This window comes from Chelmon rostratus, chromosome 5 (genome assembly GCF_017976325.1).
Source record: "Chelmon rostratus isolate fCheRos1 chromosome 5, fCheRos1.pri, whole genome shotgun sequence".
Classification (NCBI taxonomy): domain Eukaryota; kingdom Metazoa; phylum Chordata; class Actinopteri; order Chaetodontiformes; family Chaetodontidae; genus Chelmon; species Chelmon rostratus.
Window position 1 is genome coordinate 4,526,729 of NC_055662.1, and position 20,698 is coordinate 4,547,426.

At 45.5% G+C, this 20,698-nt stretch overlaps 1 protein-coding gene across 5 annotated transcripts in view; it reads left to right on the top strand.

The window, feature by feature from the left end:
* Nucleotides 1-20,698, top strand: part of arvcfb (ARVCF delta catenin family member b) — a 105,173-nt gene that overhangs the window by 75,539 nt on the left and 8,936 nt on the right. For 3 of the 5 annotated variants that reach the window (XM_041936507.1, XM_041936510.1, XM_041936508.1), the window contains 6 exons: nucleotides 13,663-13,790; nucleotides 15,629-15,779; nucleotides 16,050-16,242; nucleotides 17,793-17,904; nucleotides 18,253-18,340; nucleotides 19,797-19,850. In XM_041936507.1, coding sequence (XP_041792441.1) covers nucleotides 13,663-13,790; nucleotides 15,629-15,779; nucleotides 16,050-16,242; nucleotides 17,793-17,904; nucleotides 18,253-18,340; nucleotides 19,797-19,850 — 726 coding nt within the window. The remainder of the gene's footprint in view (nucleotides 1-13,662; nucleotides 13,791-15,628; nucleotides 15,780-16,049; nucleotides 16,243-17,792; nucleotides 17,905-18,252; nucleotides 18,341-19,796; nucleotides 19,851-20,698) is intronic. The other 2 variants (XM_041936509.1, XM_041936511.1) reach the window with 1 other exon arrangement.

A 20,698-nucleotide genomic window follows, 5' to 3' on the forward strand; every position in this document is an offset into this window, starting at 1 on the left:
GAAATAATGGAGAAGTATTCAAGACAAATTTCAATGAATTTATTGAGATGCTTTCTAGCCAGATGTTGAAAAGATGTGAATTCATCCATTTTTTCCAGTTGCATAGTTAAACTTAACTCTGTCCAACTGCAAGCTGTGTCAGTAAGTAGCCTCTGAATGTGCCTACTTGCAGCTAAAATGACTAGAAATCTTTCTCCCTCTCACATTACAGTGACAAGAAGAAACTATTTTGAAGCTTGTTGTCATAAATAAGGCATTTGAGTGTCTGTTAGAGTGATCCCAGGTCAGAACAAGCACTGAATGCGACAGCATGATGATTTTTATGTGTAAGAGAGCAGCATTGAGCGAGTGCCCATGAGCAGAACTTCTGTCCTTATTGTCACTCATCCACTTGTTTGTGTTATTTGATGGTTGGTTGTTAGCTAGCTAGCTGAATTGTATTTTTATAATCACCAAACAGCTGTAGGTGCCACCGCCCTCTGGACTGGAGTAGTACTGATTCAGATTTGCATCAAATGGTGGGAAGAGCAAGCCAGAGTTAATCAGATCTGGCTCACAGAGACACATGTACATATGTGCAAACGTTTGCATCTGCATATCATCTGGATACAAGATTCTTAAAGTGTAATTTAGAGTAACTGGACCTAATTGTCTCGATTGTGGCTGTGGGAACACGCCATGGCAGCAGTGTAGACACATGCACATATTTGTCTGTAAAGTGCTGTGTCCGTTTGTCTTCATACTGTGTGCCAACGTGTTAAAAGCTGGCTCCAGATGCTAAATGTTCCATTCCCCCCTCCCTCGCCATCTCACCTGAGATTAGACCTGAATCCCGCTCTGCCTCGCCAGCTGTTGGGAGTGCCACTGAGACTGCTCAGCTGGCCGTGGCTGGCCCGACACTCCTCACATGCCAATCACTTTCCCTCCTTTGTTGTTAATAATAAAACTAAGCACAACACAGAAAAGGGCCTAATTATGTGAATAGCCAGCGGCTTGCAGCTGACATTTTAGCTACTGCAAACCCCTCTCCAACTCCCCGCCGTCCCCTCATGAGCTGTTTCACACAGGCGCTGATGAAAAGGAGTGATAATAAGGCGATGAGGAGTGAAGAACAAACGAGGGTTTATTTATGTGGGACCACCTCGTGGCCTGAAATACAAAGAGGTTTGCATAATAATGCTATTCCTAGGAGGTCTCGTGGAGAGTGGCTGCCCTACACATCATTAGTGGGATGGAAGTCCTTGCAGATTAGTATGTGTGTTTGTGTGTGCGTTGATGCATGGCAGCATTTATCCACCTGTGTTTGCCAAAGGATAGTGGGGCACCTCTCATTCCCGGCACTTCCTCTGTGGCAGTGCATAAACCTAACAGCGCTTCCACCCACTATGACAGCAGTGATCAACTGTTTCTTGAAACTTTCCTTACCCCCACAAAACTCAGCGCCCCTCATCAGTGTTCCTCCTACGAGGCTCTGTGGGATCCTAGAAAGTGCTGGGAGTCCACAGTAGCCAGCAACATCAGCCTCTTCGGATGATCGACCATGTCATTCGCCTCCCCCGACTCCCCAAACCTGAGCAGTTGGAGCAAAATGATAATTATGAGACATGAACGATTCCAGGGAAGTAGGAGGCAGCTGAGATTTACTTGCCAAATGGAGCCTTTGTTTGGCCCTGTACGAGGCATAAGAGCGCTGCTTCCTGTTTCTGCGAGAGACGCTTTAATCTAATTAAAAACAGATTAATGGCACACTGACTGGCATCGCTGGAGCTACAACAGAGACTTAGCAAGGGGGGAAAAAACACCCCCCTCCAGAATTTGCCACTGTCCTGTTACTGGTAAACAGTAAGTGAAATATTGGTCATGAGCAGTCTAGACTGTTGCAAACAGGAGCGCCTAAATGCACCCTAAGGACTGCTGTCCTCGTACACAATTGAAGGAGAGGGTCGGATGGAGCAGAGAGGAGTTCAGCACTGGCAGGCGTACAATCAAACTGTCCCCCTACTGAGGTTTCACTCTGAGCATGAAATCAGTCAGAGTTAGGCCAGAGTGACACCTTAGATTATATTTTAGCGATTTAACTGATGCTTATAAATGACATAAAATTTGTGCTCTCATATGCAAGCAAGGAAGCAGAAGAGTGGAAAGGCCAAGGTCTCAGTGCTTTAACAATACTGTGAATATTCAGCAGCCACGAAAGACGAGTGGAGGGGGGGTAGCATAAACAGTCTAAGGAGAAAGATGTAAGCTTCTATTTGTGCAAGAGAGTGAGAGGAGTGAGTGGGAAGAGGGCGCGACATGAAACGCTGTTTTGGTGGTGAGTTTTGTAGCATCCACAGCCAATCTGTTTGACTGGTCTATAATCACAAGTATTTCAGATTTTTAATGTCCGTTTGATTTGACGATGGGTTCATTTAAGACGGCGGGGGCGACTCATCTCATCCTCACTGCCTTTCATTTGACTCTTATAAGCACACACACACACACAAATCCTAATTCATACAGCTGTCCACAGACACACACACATGGGCACGCACAGACTCATTTGCCCACATAAATGCTCTGTCAAACTCTGACCATGAGGGTGGTATTATATAGCCATTAGAGGTGGTGTTGTTTGTCAGGGTGTCGCAGAGAAAGAGAGAGGGAGGATATTACCTGGGAAAATTGACCACAGCATCAGATGTGTGTGTGTGCTGGTTTGTGTGTGTGTGTGTGTGTGTGTGTGTGGGGGGGGGGGGGGGGGGGGGGGGGGGGGGGGGGGGGGGCATAGGACTGTCGTCCTCCTTGGCAAGAGTTAATCCAGAGTATCCATCACACTTCACTGTGCCATTTCACAAAGAAGGGGCTGGCGAGGATGGGGGGAGCGCTAAATGAGAGATGGGTGCTGACACCGACCCAGACACAGGAAATCCCTCCGCCGTCAAACACCATCACAGCGGCCATCACACATTCCCAGATGCAGGCTCTAGCCGGAGACAGGGGGTGCTACTAGTTGTCTGTTGTGCACCAGCTCGATGGAGTTCAGGATGTTTTAATTGGTCTGAATTCAAGGTGAAACACAGCCAGCAGTGAAAACAGAAAACCATGTACTTTCTTTCCTATTTTGTCTTTATCGGGGTGCATATCAACACTCAGCAGCTCCCTACCTCTTCCTCTGTCACATAAAGGCATGTATGGTAGGTGTAGAACACCATCCCTGTTCAATTACACAAATCACTGCCTGTAAAAATACTCACCCTGCACTGGTGCTAGCAAAATGACCCAAGCAAAAACTGCACGGCCAGAGGTCCTGCACACCCACACAGACCCCACAGCACAACGGTGGGAGCGCCAAACTCCATTTACTACCCCAACATGTGCAACAAAACTAACAGCGAAGTCAGAGAAATGCCAATCAGTCACTGAGTCCTGAGGAGAGGTGTAATGAGGCACAGTGTGTGGCACCTGTGTGGGTGTATGTACAGCACCATGCTGTGCAGGTGCTTTAAATACTGTAGACAGATCACAGGTGGGAAAACTAACAAATTAACACATGTGAAAGCTTTTAGGCTAATTACAACTCAAGGAGGCAAAAGTAGAACAGTAAACCAAGAGGACCTCCAGAGACTGAACCAAGAGACACAGAGAAACACAGCAAAGCCCCGCAGTGACAAAACACCAACTGTTATCACATCCTGTCACAGGTTAATCACTTTTAAAATAGAACATGTTTTGTCATACAGTGTTCACGAGCGCTGGATCTTACATACGTGGTTTGGTTTTGGTTTGGCATGACATGGAACCAATTTTTTCCATTCATCACACGCTTTATCAGTCAGCTGACCGGTTGCTAAGCCTCGCCTCTGTTTAGTTACTGTTGCTATGCTTTCAGTTCTCATATGGCACACACAGTGTGCAGTTTCCAATGATAACAGTGGCAGATATTTTTTAAATAATGGGTCCTTGATTTGGGGCAGACAATAGCAAGCTTCTCAAAAGTTGCTTTTCCTGCCTGAAATGGCATCGACGATTGACTGCTGGTATCAGCAGCTTTAAACCAAAAATTCTACCACAGACATTACCACAGCCTGTGTATGTGTTTAAGCCTTATTCCTTTCCATCATCAGGACTGCAGGCCCAGCCCCCCCCCACATCTGCTTCAGTCTAAGGCCCCTATCTTCAGTCCTCATTCCAGTCCCTGCCATATCTCTGTTAACCCCCCTCACACACATGCAGACACACACACCAGCAGTCCACAGGATTATCTAGGCTTATTCCCAAAGGCTAGACACCCAACCTCCAAACCCCCATCCCAAACTGCAGAGTACATCATTTAGTTTGTGCTGCAGTGGTAGATTGTAGACGGTTTTTATTCTTTTCCCCGCTCTTATTACTCTCCTGTTGCCCTGACATGATCCATGCATCTCTGCGTACTATTTACCAGACAGCTGTCCAATCCGCCATACAGCATCCTTAGCTCAGATACACTCGTTTCCTCTGCCTCTATCCCTCTCTGCTCTTTCAACTTCTTCCATTCCTCTCCCTTACCCACTATATTATTCCTTTCCTTCCCCCGCAGCCCGCTCGCCTGCTTTCCTCTCCTCCTCTGTCACTCTTGTTTTTTCCTCCTCTCTTCCTCTTCCTTCTCCTCCCCTCTCACAGCCTTACTTCATCCTCTCTTTTTCATTTTGCCTCTTCTCCCTTTCATACCACACTACCCCATCTATCTCTCCATCATTTCTCATTCCCCATGTTCTCCTCCTCCTCCTCCTCCTCCTCCTCTCCTCTATTGCTGCACTATTTCCCTGTGAAATCCCTGTCAGATGCAGGTAGATGTAGCATGTTGGGAATCGACTGTACGTTGGAATTTGTGGTGAAAGCACAAGACCGCCCTGACAACTTAAGCTTGTTTTTCAGCCTTTCAGGCTCAGGTGAGCGACTAAAGCTGCCAAACAGGAAATAGGAAACCTTGTCCGCCGCCCTCCACAGCTTTTCTCTGTGCCCCCCCCCCTCTCTCTCTCTCTTAATCTTTATCTCTTTCTTCTCCCCCTCTATCTCTTTCTCTCTGACTGGCTCTTGCTGTTGCCTGAGTTTCTAGTTTCGTTTGTGTCTGGGTGAGGACGTGACTTGCCTGGGTAAAGACAGCAGGCACTCAAGGTGATGCTGAAACATACTCCACTCTCACTCACACACACACACACACACACACAGTCATACACACTAATATGCTCAGAAGCTGACACACACGCCTCTCCACTCTGAAGCACTTGAGCTTTTGAGGGAGCTGTAGCTGCTTAACACAAACTTACATGGAGCACAAGCAGGGCTTGGCCACTAATTGCAGCCCTCAGGCTAGCATTTCGGTCAGTTGCTGTGGAATTATGGGAATTGTAGGTAAGGCTGAGAAAAGTCTCAATTTAAAGCTACTTTGGTCGGCACTTTGACTTGCCAGTCAGTGTCTTCAACACATCTGAACGAACCTAAATGACCAAGTTGCTGTGTTATTTAATATGCAGATTGAAAAGCAGTCTATTACTTGTCCCTGTTTGGCTGTTGCTTTCCCGTCTCTCTCACAAGAATATCGAATGAACAGATTTGTTAGTGGCGATGGAGAGGCGTTTCCATAGCAACCCTAGTACTACCATCATGTACCCTTTCATCTCCAGGTATTGTCTACATCAATAGGTAGAGCAGTTCTGGCATATCTGCAGCATTTTGTGTCTGCGGTGGAGATGCGGGAGGTTGTGGGAGAGAAAAGGAGAGAGAGACGGTGGGAGAAGGTGAGAAATGGAAGAAGAAAGAGCGGAAAGAGGAAGAGGGAGAGAAAATAAATGCTCTCGGCACAGCCGCAGCAGGCTCCTCTGTATCTGCTCCCAATCTGTAGGCAACATAATAGAACAGTCCAGACATATATCTGCAATGTGTGTGTGTGTGTGTGTGTGTGTGTGTGTGTGTGTGTGTGTGTGTGTGCAATACAGCATGTAGGAACCAGAGTAGTCTGGCAGCTTCAGCCTCATGGCCGTGGTGCACACTGGTGTAAGACAGGCTCAGAAGCTGCACTCACGTCAGGTTGAAATGGGAAAGATTGCCCTGTGTGACTTGCAGGGGTTCACGTCATCGTACAAATCAAGATGGCAGCGGTGCAGTTCCACACACTTTACTGATAAACCAAAGAATCAAACTCAAACTTTCCTTTTCGCTCTCTCCCTCTCTCCTTGTCAAAGAGTTGGTTAGATTATGTTTAAATGTGAGTGTTATTAAATTACTTTCATCCTTGATAACAATGCCAGTTCACCAAAGCTGAGTAGCGTCTATCAACGGCTAACATGCGTTGATTAAGATAAACCGCTGATATTAGTTTGACCCAGGTTGCTGTGCCGGGCTCAGTTATTGTGCTTATTCCTGAACTAAACATTCCAGTTGTTTTAGCGAGCGTTCAGACTGAAGTCGGCCTTGCAAAGTTTCCCAGTACCAATTGTGTATGTTGACACGAACTCCCACATAATGTGAACATGCTAATTATGAGGACAATGATGAGAGCTGTGAAAAAATAGCAGCAGCACTCTCACTTACCTCGGTCATATTTTAAGCTTTATATCGCTTCTACTTGTATATTGCGTTACAACTAGCAGCACCTGGATCCATGACCTGCAGCTTTTCCCTGTGCCTAACATGGAAGTAGCATCACTTAATCACAATGCAAAGCAGAGAGAGAGCTTGTACCTCACAAGTGCCCCGTGTGGCTTCACGCGCAGAGAAGCATGACCACTATTTCTAACGATAGACAATATTAACTTTGAACGTTGTTTTGTGGAATAGTGGCAAATGTGTTATGAAGGGCTTTTTTGTGCTCTGCTCAACTCGAAAAGTGACACATCTTGTCAATATGTTTTTCATCCGAAGGGAAATAACATCTCCACCTGACAGAGATTCTAATATAAACTTACACCATCACCTCGGGCCCTGAAACACTATTATATTAACAGAACACTGGAAACAAACAACAAGAGCATTACCACCGCTGATCCACTGAGAGGCCGGATAGCTGCGAGGCACATTCTTGAGCAAACCACAGAAAACCTAATACGAGGATGGCTCAAGAGTGGGAGACCCACTGGCGCTGTGTTTCTGTCCAAAGTTCAGGGGCTGTGGCGGAAGAGATGGACTTTGTTAAAGGAGTATTTGGACGTTTCTGACAATTTGATGCCTGTTTGTCAGTGTGTTTTTGCTACCGGTGTAGATGTGTCCTCTCTGGACTAAAAGCCCACAGCAGGACTTTGCTGGCCTATCGGCACAGGAAGGAGGAAGCGCTCCCCTGTCACTGCAGAAGCAGCTTGCTGAAAAGGGTCCCATTGTGCTAAATGGTAGGAAACAAGCTTTCACAGATCCGACTTTTGGTGGTGCCGGAGCAGGATCCATGTTGTGAAATGGCAAAGATGGACAGAGGAAGAGAGGGAGGGGTCTTTCCTCTGTGTTTGCCTTGTGCCCTCAGTGATATCTCTCCCTGTCTGTCCACTCTGTGTCTTTCACCAACTCCCTCTCCTGTCTCTTAAACCACCCCCATCACACCAGGACATCTTTGTGGCCCAAAGCTGATGGGTAGCTGTCCAAGAGATCGGCCAGTTGCCACCTTCTGCCTCTCTTTGTCAACATCCAACAAACTGTGGCCAAACCGCTGTGCGGGTATGCTAATGTGTGGTGCCCTGGGGCTGCCCATAGAGATGCCAATCTGCAGCAGGGGCCAACCGGGTAGGAGAGGAGTAAATGAAGCTTTGACTCCTGGACCCTGTCAGTCTGAAGGGGTGACCGGAGGGTGAACGGCCTTTGCAGCCTGGCAGCGCACTCTGTTTTGGCTCCGCTCGCCTCCAAGTCTGTCGGGAGGGCTGTGGAGAGGAAGGGAATGCAAGCCTCCATCACATGTTCTCCCTCCGGCTTAGGATGGGGACACTTGCGTGGTTTAAATCAACTGAACTAGACATGGGTCAGATTGTGTTTGCAAAAAAGTGTTTGTTTTCGTAACCTGTGTGGAGAAGTGGATTTTCACCAGAACACCAGAACGCAGCGGAAAGAGAATTTGAGAGTCAATTAAGATGACTTTTTTGACATTTATACCCTGCGTTGGCATGCGCCTCGTGTCCGCGCCTGATTATATTGAGGCCTGACATTAAGATGCATCTTCAAAATGCAAATGGAATGAAAATTTCTCATCCCTCTGTCAATACTCAATGCATGCCACCTCCTCTTGTTATACTTGCAGTTTAGAATCAACCGTAAAGATCAATTTTACCCATCCTGAAGAGACACCTTGAGACTGCCATCCATTCATAGGATGTTACTCCCCAAACTGATTTGCATGTAGTTTCTGTACATTTCCCCAAAAGAAAGAAACGTAACAGTGCAGTAATAATAAAAAAGGCTCACATCTTGTCAATTTGTGTCATTTTATTGACAATTTAACAAATAAAGCATTTGTCAGAGCATTTACTCTATGTCCCTCTCATATGTAGATTAGAAACATAATGTGGCCCAATGAATGACTCCATAGCTGGTCTGGCTGTATTTACAGATGGTTTACACGCATTATGGCCTGCGCAAATGCAATTATCCATCATGCATTGGAATACTGATGCTGTCTGTAAACTCTATCCATCTGGTGCTCTTTCAAGCAGCATTAAGAAATAGGAAAACAAGTATTATTTGCAAACACTATACAGTATGACTCCAGGCAGAACTGCTGAAGGCATTTCCTATGCCCAGGGGAACGCTGCCAATTTACTTGTTTTGTTTACGTGACTCCACCGCTCACCTTTTTGCTTTTTAATGAACCCGAGAGAGTCACGACCATTATTATACCGGTGGCATGCTACTTTTAATGATGTGCTGCTTTTGCCATCGCCCTGCTGTGGGTCTGCAAAAGTCTTCATTAGCACTACAGCATTCTCCTATATGCCAGCGTGCACTTATATGAAGACACTTTTACCAAAAAAGAGGGCTGGCGGGGTTAAATGTGCATGACTGGATTAAGACTGGAAACTCGATGACTTGAGGCTTCCCCACTGGAATAGCTTTTTTCTTTTTCTGGCTCTGTCTTTCTGTGACGCTTACCTGAGGAGGCTAATACGAGAGTGACAGAGAATAACAGCAAAAAGCTCCTTCCCCTGCAGTTGTAGACATCTCCAGCATTTCAATTAACCAGAAGTCAGGAGTGCAAAGGTCAGAGGCTGTGTGTTATTACAGTATTCCTGTGAATGTAGACATGGAAATAGCACAAATCTGTCACAGAAAAATGACTGAGGATGGCAGATAGAGCCGAATTCTTTTTCTGCTGTTCTGTTTTTTCCATCTGCTGCTCACTTTATCTTCCTCCATCCCTCTCCAGTCGTTCACAGCGCTGTTAAACTCCCTTATGAGTTGAGAAAAGTGATATGCCATCATGTCCCCTGATTCAGTGGAAGTGCTGTGTGCTGGAAACGGAGCTGTAAATAAATGGCAATACTACAGCGCTTGTGTAAATGGAAGAAGAGACCCTGTACGTGTTTGAGGCCGACTGGATCGATGAACATCTCTTTTTGACGTGCCCGGGCGAGGGCTTGGTGTGTTTGTGGATATGCACGGAGGTGTTTGCAGAGGTGTGCATCCAGTTCTGCACAAATGCAGCCATCTCTCCTAGAGGAAGGGATATGGTTGATGGAACTGAGTGTGTGAGGTGTTTGTCTGAGTGTGTGAGTCTGAGACAGGGGTCTTCATTATGTTCACATTCATGTATGGGTGTGTATGTCACTTATGCCTGACACTGCTACACCTTGGTTTTAATTGCAGCCACTAGTGAAGTTGAACCAAATGAATGCTTCAGCTCCATGCCGAGCATCACTCAATCATTTTAACTTAACACGCCGCAGCCCCACGAAGCCCCTTCCCTTCAGTTTCCTGGCACTAAGCTTCGCCTCAGTTGCAGGAGTGGTCACAGTCGTCTTCTGCTTTGAAAAGAAACCTGCGGCTCCTCCCCTCTCACCTCATTTAGGCATGAGCGTAGATCTCCTCTGTGTGTGTGGGTGTGTGTCAAGAGATAAAGCTGGGAGCCAGTGTGTTTGAGTGTGTTTGTCCCTCAGCACGGGTTACGAGGCAGAGCTCAGCAGGAGTCTTGTAAGGGGACCACAGCAGTGTGTGATGTTTGCCGTGCCAACACACAAGCAGGGGAAGTAGACACGCTGGGCTCAGTTCGCTGGGAGTTGACACAAAAGTTAGTTACTCTATAATGTATTCATTTATAGATTTTCTTCTATTTTTGTGTCGTCTGTCAGTCTGTCACACTATTCACTATTTTTTTAATGGTTCAACATTACTAGTCATATTGAGTCAATCTGCCTATATTTGACAGCTACAGTTACTTACTAGAGTCCATGTAGATGAATATTTCTCATACAAAATGTGATCAACCTATAAAATCTGATCAACTGTCATACTTCACAACACTATGTAAATTATAATAAGCTCCATAAATCACCTTGGCACCATCTTCCCTGGCCTCTGTTGATTTTGGAGGCTGCGTCCGGTCCCGATCGGCTCGTGCTCGCTGGGAGGCTGCTGCTCCCAGTGCCGTCGACCGCAATGTAAACACCAACAATACTCCAGTGCTCCGAGCTCTCGTTCCAGACCAACTCCAGTCAGCTAATAGAGCCACTGGCTGCATGACTGACCGAGCTAACTAGCCAATGACAGCTAGTAGCTGCAGCCAAAGAGTATAGTGAGCAGCAGCTGACAGTTACTCTGGTGATACGATGCCCCCTATTTGTTTGGAGTGACCTTCGACAGGTGCCCAATTCTTACACAGTGTGCCTTTAAGTAACAGATACAGGTACCAGGGCCTGCACCATATATGTGACGATTACGAGCTGTGTGCCCCTTGGATGGACACAGTATACCCAAAGCGCTCACAGTGTGGTAACTTAAAAAGAAATGCACTTGCATACAGTCCACACTACACCACCAGATACATCCATATTTAAGTAATCCCATCATGTTTGTTGCCTGTCACAGAATACAGGGCTGTGCATTGCCCTGAGCAGAGCCAAGGTCACGTCACACCGACAGCTCATCTCCCCCTCTGAATCGTAATTCTGCCTAACAGACTGACAACTAGCAGGCCAGAAGGCTAGCAGGAGTTGACTGATGACAACAAGAACATCACTACAGTATGTGGTTGCCAACAGAGCTCGACCTGGCCAGTGCTGTCGGGAGAAACCCGGGGTGCTTTGTGCTGACATTAAGCCCCCGCTAAAGATGCTGAGTGAAAGCTCTGGCAGATATTCTCTGGCTCAACAGCGAGAAATTCCACTAAGGATAAAGGAATTAGTTTGAAGGCCCAGTGAATTTCCCTCCACTCTCATCCTCCTTTGTTGAACAGTACATGTCTTTTTTTGTCTCGGCTCCCTCATTTGAAAAACGGCAATTTCATAAGTCGCTTCAGTTGGTTGCCGTTAAAGGTATTTATGGTCATAAAAGGCGCGGGCTTAAAGTGCAGGCGAACTTGGCAACTAAAGTTCAACATGGCTGACATTTTGTGCAGAGAGAATCTGCCTTGGAGATGAAGTGTCTGTCAACAGGCCTGCCTGCAAGATGGTCTCCAGTTTGCTGAGTGTGCACCCAGTAGGCCCAGAAATATGAGGAGCATGCAGAATGTTGCTGAGCGTCTGGTTTGCACACTCTCCCCTCTTGCGTAGCCCCCGAGAAAACCTATTGATGCGATTCATGCTTTAGCACATGGTTACAACCAGGGTCTTGTGCGTGACGACTCCTGCTTGTGCTGCTTCTTTGAAAGTCAGTTCAAGACTTCCACAGTGACATCCTCCCGACCTGGCACTTCCTCCCACACACATTCTGGAGCAGGCTTGGCATGAAGTGAGGGGGGAACGCCACAGGGATGAAAACCCTGCTTTTTGAGTGTTAACAACTATGTAGCTGTGTCTGAATCTGGCAATCTCGGAGCGCGCCCAGGCTTCGGCTCTCTGCAAATTACGGGTGTGAGATATGGATTTAGAGGCACAAATGTTAGTTTGTTGGTTTCCGTCGAACCTCAGAAGCACACAAATGACACTCTTCCCTCTTGCACTGTTTGCTGTTCTTCTACACAAACAAAGTAAGACAATAAAAGATTGAGACGTTACTTTAAGATGCCCTCTTAAGGGTTTTCATTCATGCTTTTATACTTGGACCCAAGTCGCACTCATATTACAAAACGATTCTCATTTTCTACATTCCAAAAAATGTACCGAGGGCCGTGTCAGCCCTTGCACATCAATCAAATAGGGTTACTACATATCCCTGCCCACATAATACAGGGGTTTTCAAATAGAACGTTGGAAATACCGGCCTCAGAAGACATGGGATGGAACAGTGGGTTATATTTTCTTTAATTTGAGCCTGGAGGGATAGAGGAAGGATTTGAAATTGCTTGTGTCCTATTGTAGAGGATAGGAAGGAAGCTGCTGGTGAAGTGGTATTTCTGTAAAAGACAATTTTAGCCACCAGTTTAGAAGCATCAGCTAACTTGTGATGCGGGCTGCAGAAGTCTGTTAAAACCTCAGTGAGGAAGAGCTGATTGTTCCCGTGTTGAAGCACTGTGGACTGTGTTCTGGCTTTGTTTTGGTTCCTTACTGCAAAGACATTTGCTTTCCTCTCAACGTGACAACAGAACATGGATTTGACATTAGTTTTGAAGCTGAGTGCATTTTGTACTTGACCAGTTTTTAGAATTGGTGTAAAATAAGACCTGAACATGTATGCAGCTGCCAAAAGAACTGTTTGACTCAGTCCATCAAAATCTGACGAGATGTCTTCCCTTCCTGTGGCGCGATGCCTCCTGCCATTAAAAATGTATGACTCCCTCCAGAGATGTGAACGGCTCAGAATGACCTTGACAGCAGAAATGTCCTCGCTCTGAAATCTCTGCCTTTTAATTGAATTGTTTTGCGTCTTGTTGATTCCTTGTAAAGCGCTCAGTGTTGAACCTGTTTGTGAAAAATCAGAAAAAGCCCTGGATGAGTAAATCTGATTTGATTCGACTCCTCTGTCTCTCCCTGTGCCTGCGCTGTCTAATAGCTGATAATGTAATTACGTTTCCATCAGAGGGAGGCCTAATGATCGACTGTGGTGGAATGTGTTATGTGCTAGTGAGATAAACCTCCCACTTGAATACCCTGGGCTTGGTCAGGGCTGTCGGATCAATAATTTCTCTTTCTTGTGTTCTCCTCATCTATAATACTGAAGTGTATTCAATCATAATGCTTTAGAACTGTTAATAGGAAAGATAGTAGACACTGTTCCAGCATGCCTTAATAAAGGTGTTGCAGCCTATTGTGAAACCAGGTGGAAAACTTGGACCTTCTATGTATGTTGTGGAGTTGTGTACATGTTCACCAAAACTCAAAATAAGATGCAGTCCAAATTGTGCTGCCTTTGTCAGGGTTGTCCACTCCTACCAGAGGTGTTGTGCATTATGGTAAACCCTAACTTCTTTCCTGTTTCCCCTTGCCAAAGAACTCTCCCTATGGTCTGAGATAAACCTCAGCAGTGTGCTCCTGTACCTTCGCACAGCCTAATTGGCCTGTCTGTCTTGCCAGGGAGTCTAACCAGTGTGTGTGTGTGTTTGTGTGTGTGTGTGTGTTTCTCTGTATTTCCCTGCAGGCTTTGAGCTGCTGTATCAGCCGGAAGTGGTGAGGCTCTACCTATCTCTGCTGACGGAGAGCCAGAACTACAACACCCTGGAGGCCGCTGCCGGGGCCTTGCAAAACCTCAGCGCTGGACAGTGGACCGTGAGTGCGGGGTTGGGGAGGGCACAGCATGCAGACACTCTGCTTTGTCGGACGTTTTTTTCCCCCTTATATATTGTATTTTTCTAACAGTAAAAACACAGCCTGATAGGAAACAAGGCCTGCCCCTAGAGGTGCTTTGAGTCACTTGTGCAAGGTCTAGATACACTGTGTCTGCAAAACATATAGCAACCGTGTAAGCTGAAATAAATCTCAAGGCACAATTGAACGAGGCAGCAGGTAGCTCAAACACAATCCTTTCGTTGATAGGTCTTTCTCGGGCAGGACCTTCTGTTGAAGTGGGATTACATGAGTAGAGTTAGATAACTTTGTGTCTAACCTCATCATCTGGAGCTGTCATCTCCGTTAGATGTTTGCTGCTGCTGATGGATGATGTGAGGCCCACTGCAGCCAGGACCAGACATTTATTCCAATTAGAGCCGCCGAGAGGCTGTCTGGCTCGCAGGCAGCAGTGAGTTATCAACAGGGAAGGCTAGTTGTCAGATGCCAGTTTACAGCAGCAGCACCCCGGGCGAGAGCGGTCACTTATGTTTTTCAGCAGGCTGGCTGTATTCAGCCCACAGCGGCATTATCGAGGCAGCGCTTCTCTTAACACCCCGGTGTCAGACTGTAAACACATCCGTCAGTCTCATGAATTCATCAGCAGCACCAAGCCTCTCTACCTCAAGTGGAAAAACACCTGAACTCTTTTCTTTTTTTTAGTTTCATGAGTTAACATCCAGTAAGTCAGCAGTAATGATTTCTGGCTCCTCAGGTGAACATTTTGAGGAGAAGTTCTTGCCTCTTGATGTGTTTTTTTCATGTTGAAGCTGTTCAGAATGCTTGGCAAGGCTCAGTGGAGCTGCTAACCCATCACGCTGTCACATCTGGTGGCTGGACAAAGCATGTCCCTGCTCCCTGGGGTGATATCGCAGCTTAAGCTACCCACCCTCCTCATTCTTTGCTACCGCTTACTTCTCTCCCACTTGACCTGCTTTTTAAGGTTTACTACTGCCACCTGGTGGTTGAGCTGTGCCTCACTTCTGTTTTAATTACGTCTCTTGGGGTACCAGTGCTTAGAAGAGAAACCCTTTTATGTCACACTTAATGTTTCATGTTACAAAAAAATGAGAAGTAAAATCTACTGATGTTTAAATTAAGACAAATTATATCACATGTCCATTCAGAGCCCCGCTGTGTAATGTTGTGAATTAGTCAAGCCCACAGAGCAGTGCTGAGCTGCCTTGTGACTGAATGATTGAACGTGTGTGTGTGTGTGTGTGTGTGTGTGTATGTGTATATCAGTGGTGGAAAAAGTATTCAGATACGGTACTAATACCACACTGTAAAAATACTGGTAAAAGTCCTCCATTTAAAATCTTACTGAAGTAAAAGTATTGAATCAGGAAAAGGTCATTAAAGTATTCCTAGTAAAAGTATTCCTAATGCAAGAAAATTGCTGCTCCAACTGATCATATATTATGTTGTTAGATTATTATTACTTATGCATTAATGTGTAACCTACATTAACTACATAACCTACACACCACTGGTGTGCATGTATGGATGGTGTGTGTGAGCATGAAGTCATATATCAAAAATGTCCTCCCCTCTCTTCACTGCTGTCATGGAGGTGGCCTGGACTCCTCCAGTGGAGCTCTCCCAGTGGCCAAAAGAAAAGATGTGTGGCCATGCTGGGCAGCTCCCAGGTGGGAGTCTGTAGGTCTGCATGAATGTCAAACAGGATGTTGCTGACAGTGTGCGCTCACTCAGCCTACCCTAGACGTTAAAGGTCAGAATTATAAAAAGCAGTCACGCCATGTCCTCCGTCTGCCCTCCAGTGGTCCAACTACATCCGAGCCACAGTGCGTAAGGAGAAAGGTCTTCCCATCCTGGTGGAGCTGCTGCGCTCCGACTCTGACAAGGTGGTCCGAGCTGTGGCCATCGCCCTGCGCAACCTTTCCATCGACCGCCGCAACAAGGACCTGATCGGTACAAAGCATTAGCAGTTAACAGCTGATTAAATCTTTCCATTAGAGAGCAGGAACTGTTTTCAAACTAAATAACATTGGAACAAGTGAAATGATCCCAATTCACAAGATTCAAAGACTCAGAAGACTCAATACTGCACTTCATGACTTGTGAAGACGTGACCAAGGATAATTAATTAATATTTTGACTGAAGTTGATGACAATACAAATTAAACCTTATTTTCCCAACACAATCTTCTTGCTAACCTTAAAAAATACTTCACCTTACAGGAAGTTATGCCATGCGTGACTTGGTGAGCAACCTGCCCAGCGGCCAGCAGCGGCCTGCCAAAAACCTGGAGGAGGACACCGTGGTCGCCATCCTCAACACGATCCATGAGATTGTCACTGACAGCTCTGAAAACGCCCGCTCCCTCATCCAGGCCCAGGCCATTGAGAAGCTGGTCGCCATCAACAGGACCAGGTCAGACAGTTTGCATATTACAGGACATCTAAGGAGTAACTATTTCTAGGTTGAGTGCATCCAGTCAGGGTGATTTGTTGATTTCTAATGGGGGGATGGCCCGATGGAAGCATCCCCTGCCCCCACACCACCAACCAACACACACACACCCATGCACACCCCCCAAGCTTGGTCTGGAGGTGTATTTTCAGCACCACGGACAGCACCATGGATTTATCAATACACAGCACAGTTGAACTCCTCATATTTCAGAGCCATGGTCGGGGTCATAGATTCTATCTAACCTGCACAAACCTCAGTCAGATAAAGGATCAATGAGTCAGCCAGGCTCTAACATGTTCAACTGCACTCTCTCTGCTACTAGAGGATGGAGAGGGGGGGGTGGCCGGATAACAAGGGGGATGCATTTTGGTCATTTTGCTAACAAGGGGGATGATATCCCCTCTCACCCCCCACCCCAAATCACCTATTCAGTGCATCCAAACCAGCAGACTGTCTTATTTGGATTAAATTATGGTTGTAAATCAGTTTTGTCGAGGAGTTTATGTCTTTATTTGGCCACTTTTCACACATGGCAGCCCCAAATGGCATCTGCGCAGTTATACAACACTGGCAGATTTTCAGCTGTGTTTTAATGATCAGCCTCAGTTCCTACTGTAGGTCAAACAAATTGTTTTGAAGAGGGTGAACCAAGCAGAACCTATGTATACCTTCATATTTATGTAAACCATGCCTGAAGTGTGTGTATACCATGGAGACATTATACACGTAATAATTACAGTCTGACCTTGAATTCAATTTGCATCATGAACCTTTCTATTAGTATTCATGGAGTATAATGTAATGTGTCTCTAATGGCCAAAGCTTGGCTACCACAATGCTATACTCTAACAAGCCTGAGCCCACACACACCACCACCCAGCACACATTCATTAACAGGCTTTTAGAACTGGAGGGCATTGTTATATGGGGGTTGCCTCTGAAGTTGCTGCTTCTACCAGTAAGTGAGTAGTCGTTCTCTTCCACAACCTGATAATGACAGCTAGCTGATAGCAATGTAGATTTTCCACAGGTTTCTTATATTACCGCAGCGTCAGCCATTGCAAAATGAAGTGTGTCTGCGCCACACTTTTAATTTAAGATCAAGAGCACTTTTCAAAGGCTTGTCCTTGTGTGGTGAAGTATTGATCACACCGAGAGTCGCGCTAACTAGCATGAATATACATAGTTCATTCACAGACCAAATAGCTATGTTTCCTCTCAGCCTCATGAGATTAGCTTTCTTTGAAGTGAGGCCCCCACCCACATGTAATTAATACTGGTGGCTCAGAGGTAGCTAATGAAAGGAAATGTGCACTCATCTGGCTATGAATTAAAAACTAGACCCTGGAGCCACTCAGGGGACTCAGCGTCTTTGAATAAAGAGATTGATTGCAGCGGCGGCGTGCTAGCATACCCAGCCGTCACTTTTTAGGGGTTAGCTGAGGTTTCTGACTTTTATTGCAGCAGCTCTTTTTTCATGTATTTCCTCCTTTGTGTGGTCCCCTCAGCCAATCAGCTCGCGAAACGAAGGCGGCGTCCCATGTATTGCAGACGGTCTGGAGTTACAAGGAGCTGAGGAACGCCTTGACCAAGGACGGCTGGAACAAGAGCCACTTCCAGGTACAGAAGAATAATCTAGTGGAAGTTATCCTCCACATGTACTGTGGATCCCAAGTACTGTTACTGTAATATCAGGTTCTTCAAAAATACTCTTTAAACATTTAGAGCCACAGAAATTAGAGAAGAACCACTAATCAACACACAGTCTTCATATTCTGTTGATGTTACACATATACAGTTGATGTTACACTTGTCAGCTTATAATACTTGTCTATGAGTCTGTAAAAGTGTAAAAATCCTTCTGCTTTCAACCCTAAACTAGCATTGAGAGAGAACATGAACTCTCTGTGTTCTCCTGTTTGAGCCGTTCGATGCTGTGTTCACGTACTGCTCTGCCTCTCCTCTCAGCCCACCGTGACAGCCACCCCTAAAGCAACCAAGAACGGCAAGCCGGGCTACGACGACACCACTTTACCCCTGATGGAGAAGAACCAAGGTCAGTTCAGGAGTGTTTGTGCATGTGTGTGTGATTGCTGCAGTTTTCGCCTGTCTTAGAGGACCAAGTGGGTGGGATAAGGGAGAGAAGATCCCAGGGGTTCTCAGCAAAATGATCACTGAATGTCATTTTTATGTAAATCCATCGAGGGTCCAGGGTCTAATGGAATTATAACGCTGGGCTTATTCTAGATTTTTGTTTGTGAAAAGAGCAAAAACAAAAATGTCTCAGTACTTACTTCAGCACGATCTGTCTGAAGTAATAGTGCATTTTCTGGGGGACTATTTTCAGCAGTGGATGAATACACACTTGGTGTTTTAAGTAACATTTTCAGCAGCAGGATGGTGTGTATGGCATCGCTTCAAATTTAACTACAGCTCTCATGTTCATTGTAGTGAAGGAACGTGTCACCCAGTACAATGATGATCATTAATGTGTTTTAATAGTAGTTTTTGGACAAAATTGAGCTCTCTGGCAGAAATGAATAAGATATATCAGACTTTTGCTACACTGATAGCACTTGTTAGTAAGATCAAATGATATTTTTGGTCTTTTTCGCCTTTTCATTGAAAAATCTGAAAAATGCAGAACATCATCAGATTTATCCTTTAAGACGTCCTGCATAAGGACGTCAGGGTGTAGACAAACTGTACTGTCATTTTTGTGAAATTTGTCCTCACGTGGATTATCCCACCCGTCTAGTCCTCAAAGCAGGTTCAGACTAAGCACCAACAGTAAGATGAAAACACTGCGTGATCGTGTGTGTCCACTTTGCTGAGGTCATGTCTGTTTTCTCTCATGGCTATATCAGAGCGCTGTGCTTGCCACATTACTACTCTCATCTTCTGTGAGGTGAAGCCGTGGGGTGCTACATGTTGCAACAGTGCCGTTCATAGGGGTCAAAGATAGCACGTAAAATGGGGGGTGGAGCTTTGAACAGCATACTGCTGCTGTTGAACCAAAACCTGCAACCAGCAGAAAGTTAGATTTAAGGAAGTATAAAGAGACGTCCTCATTTTAGATGCTGGACTCCTTTTTATTTCCATCGTGGGTTTTCAATTGACATAACAGGGTCAGAGATAATGAGAATTTCCCCACCCTTAAGTAAGTGTGTATAGCTGTATCCACAAAGGAAACCCTGGGATGGAGGTTTTCTATAGCAGCAGCAGTATACAGAATGTGGGGGAGGGTGTGGGACTTGTGCAGTACATTGGCCCAACAGCAGACATCTCTTTAACAGAGGAGTTGATAACATAGCAGCAGTTTTTGGCCTTTTTTTTTTTTTTTTGCCATCCATACATGCACATGAATCGCGGCCCTCATGCCTGCCCACTCTCAGTTTGCATTATTCAATCACTGGCCAAGAACCATTACCCTGAAAAGCAGCAGCGTTTTGGCTCAGTGACTCAGTTTGTGTGTGCCTCTTTTGTACAAATGGCATATGAATGCTTTTCAGGCACCAGGAAATGTGGCAGTGGTGATATGATACCTATGGATGAGCTGGGTCCAGGTAAGAGCCAGACTGCATGATGGTCCTCAGCCAAAGAAGAGCTAGCTCTCCTCTAATCTCTCTGCAGTGTCCAATAGTGTCTTCTCTGATTCGACTTCTCTTCTATTAGTTCTTTACCCGTTGCCAAGATGTTATTTTTAATCTGAAAATTCAAACCGCTGAACACTCTGATCTTGGCGTGATGGCTTTGGACCGAGCTTCAGACGTGACGCTCTTTGATGCTGTATGCAAGACCCCTCTGTTAAAAGATGTTTGTGCAAAGCTGGGCCTTCCTTAGAAGCTCAAAACCAAAAGATGTGGGTGGTTCTCCATTTAAATTAATGCACTCTGAATATATCGTCAGACAGATTTACTCTGCTGTGTTAAAAATATATATATATATTATATGTATAATTCAACTTTTTTCTCACGTTCATGAAATCAGGAATTTTGTGACTCTTGGCGGTGATGGATAGACTCACAGTAACTTTTTGGATGTACTTCTTTTTTTTTCATCCTCTTACCCAGAGATACCCTCTCAGGGCATATCATGCTGGTTTTCCTCCAAGCCTCTGGGCCCATATTTATCAAACGTCTAACAACCCCTCCTAGGAATTGTACTGAAAGTTAAACTAGGCCTAAAAACACTTACTATAAAGTAGGACATGCATGAAGCTTTCCACATTGACTTTGAACAAAGACGAGTACTCCTTGGAGATGCGATGTCGCTGTTTTAAGTAGAACTTATGATGTATCATGGTTTTCTGACAGTTGCATTTTGATAAATGAAACAGTGGTAAATGCAGAAAATAGCATTATTTTCATGTGTGTAAGTTATCTCTGCCAAAATCTGCTGCCAAAATGATAAT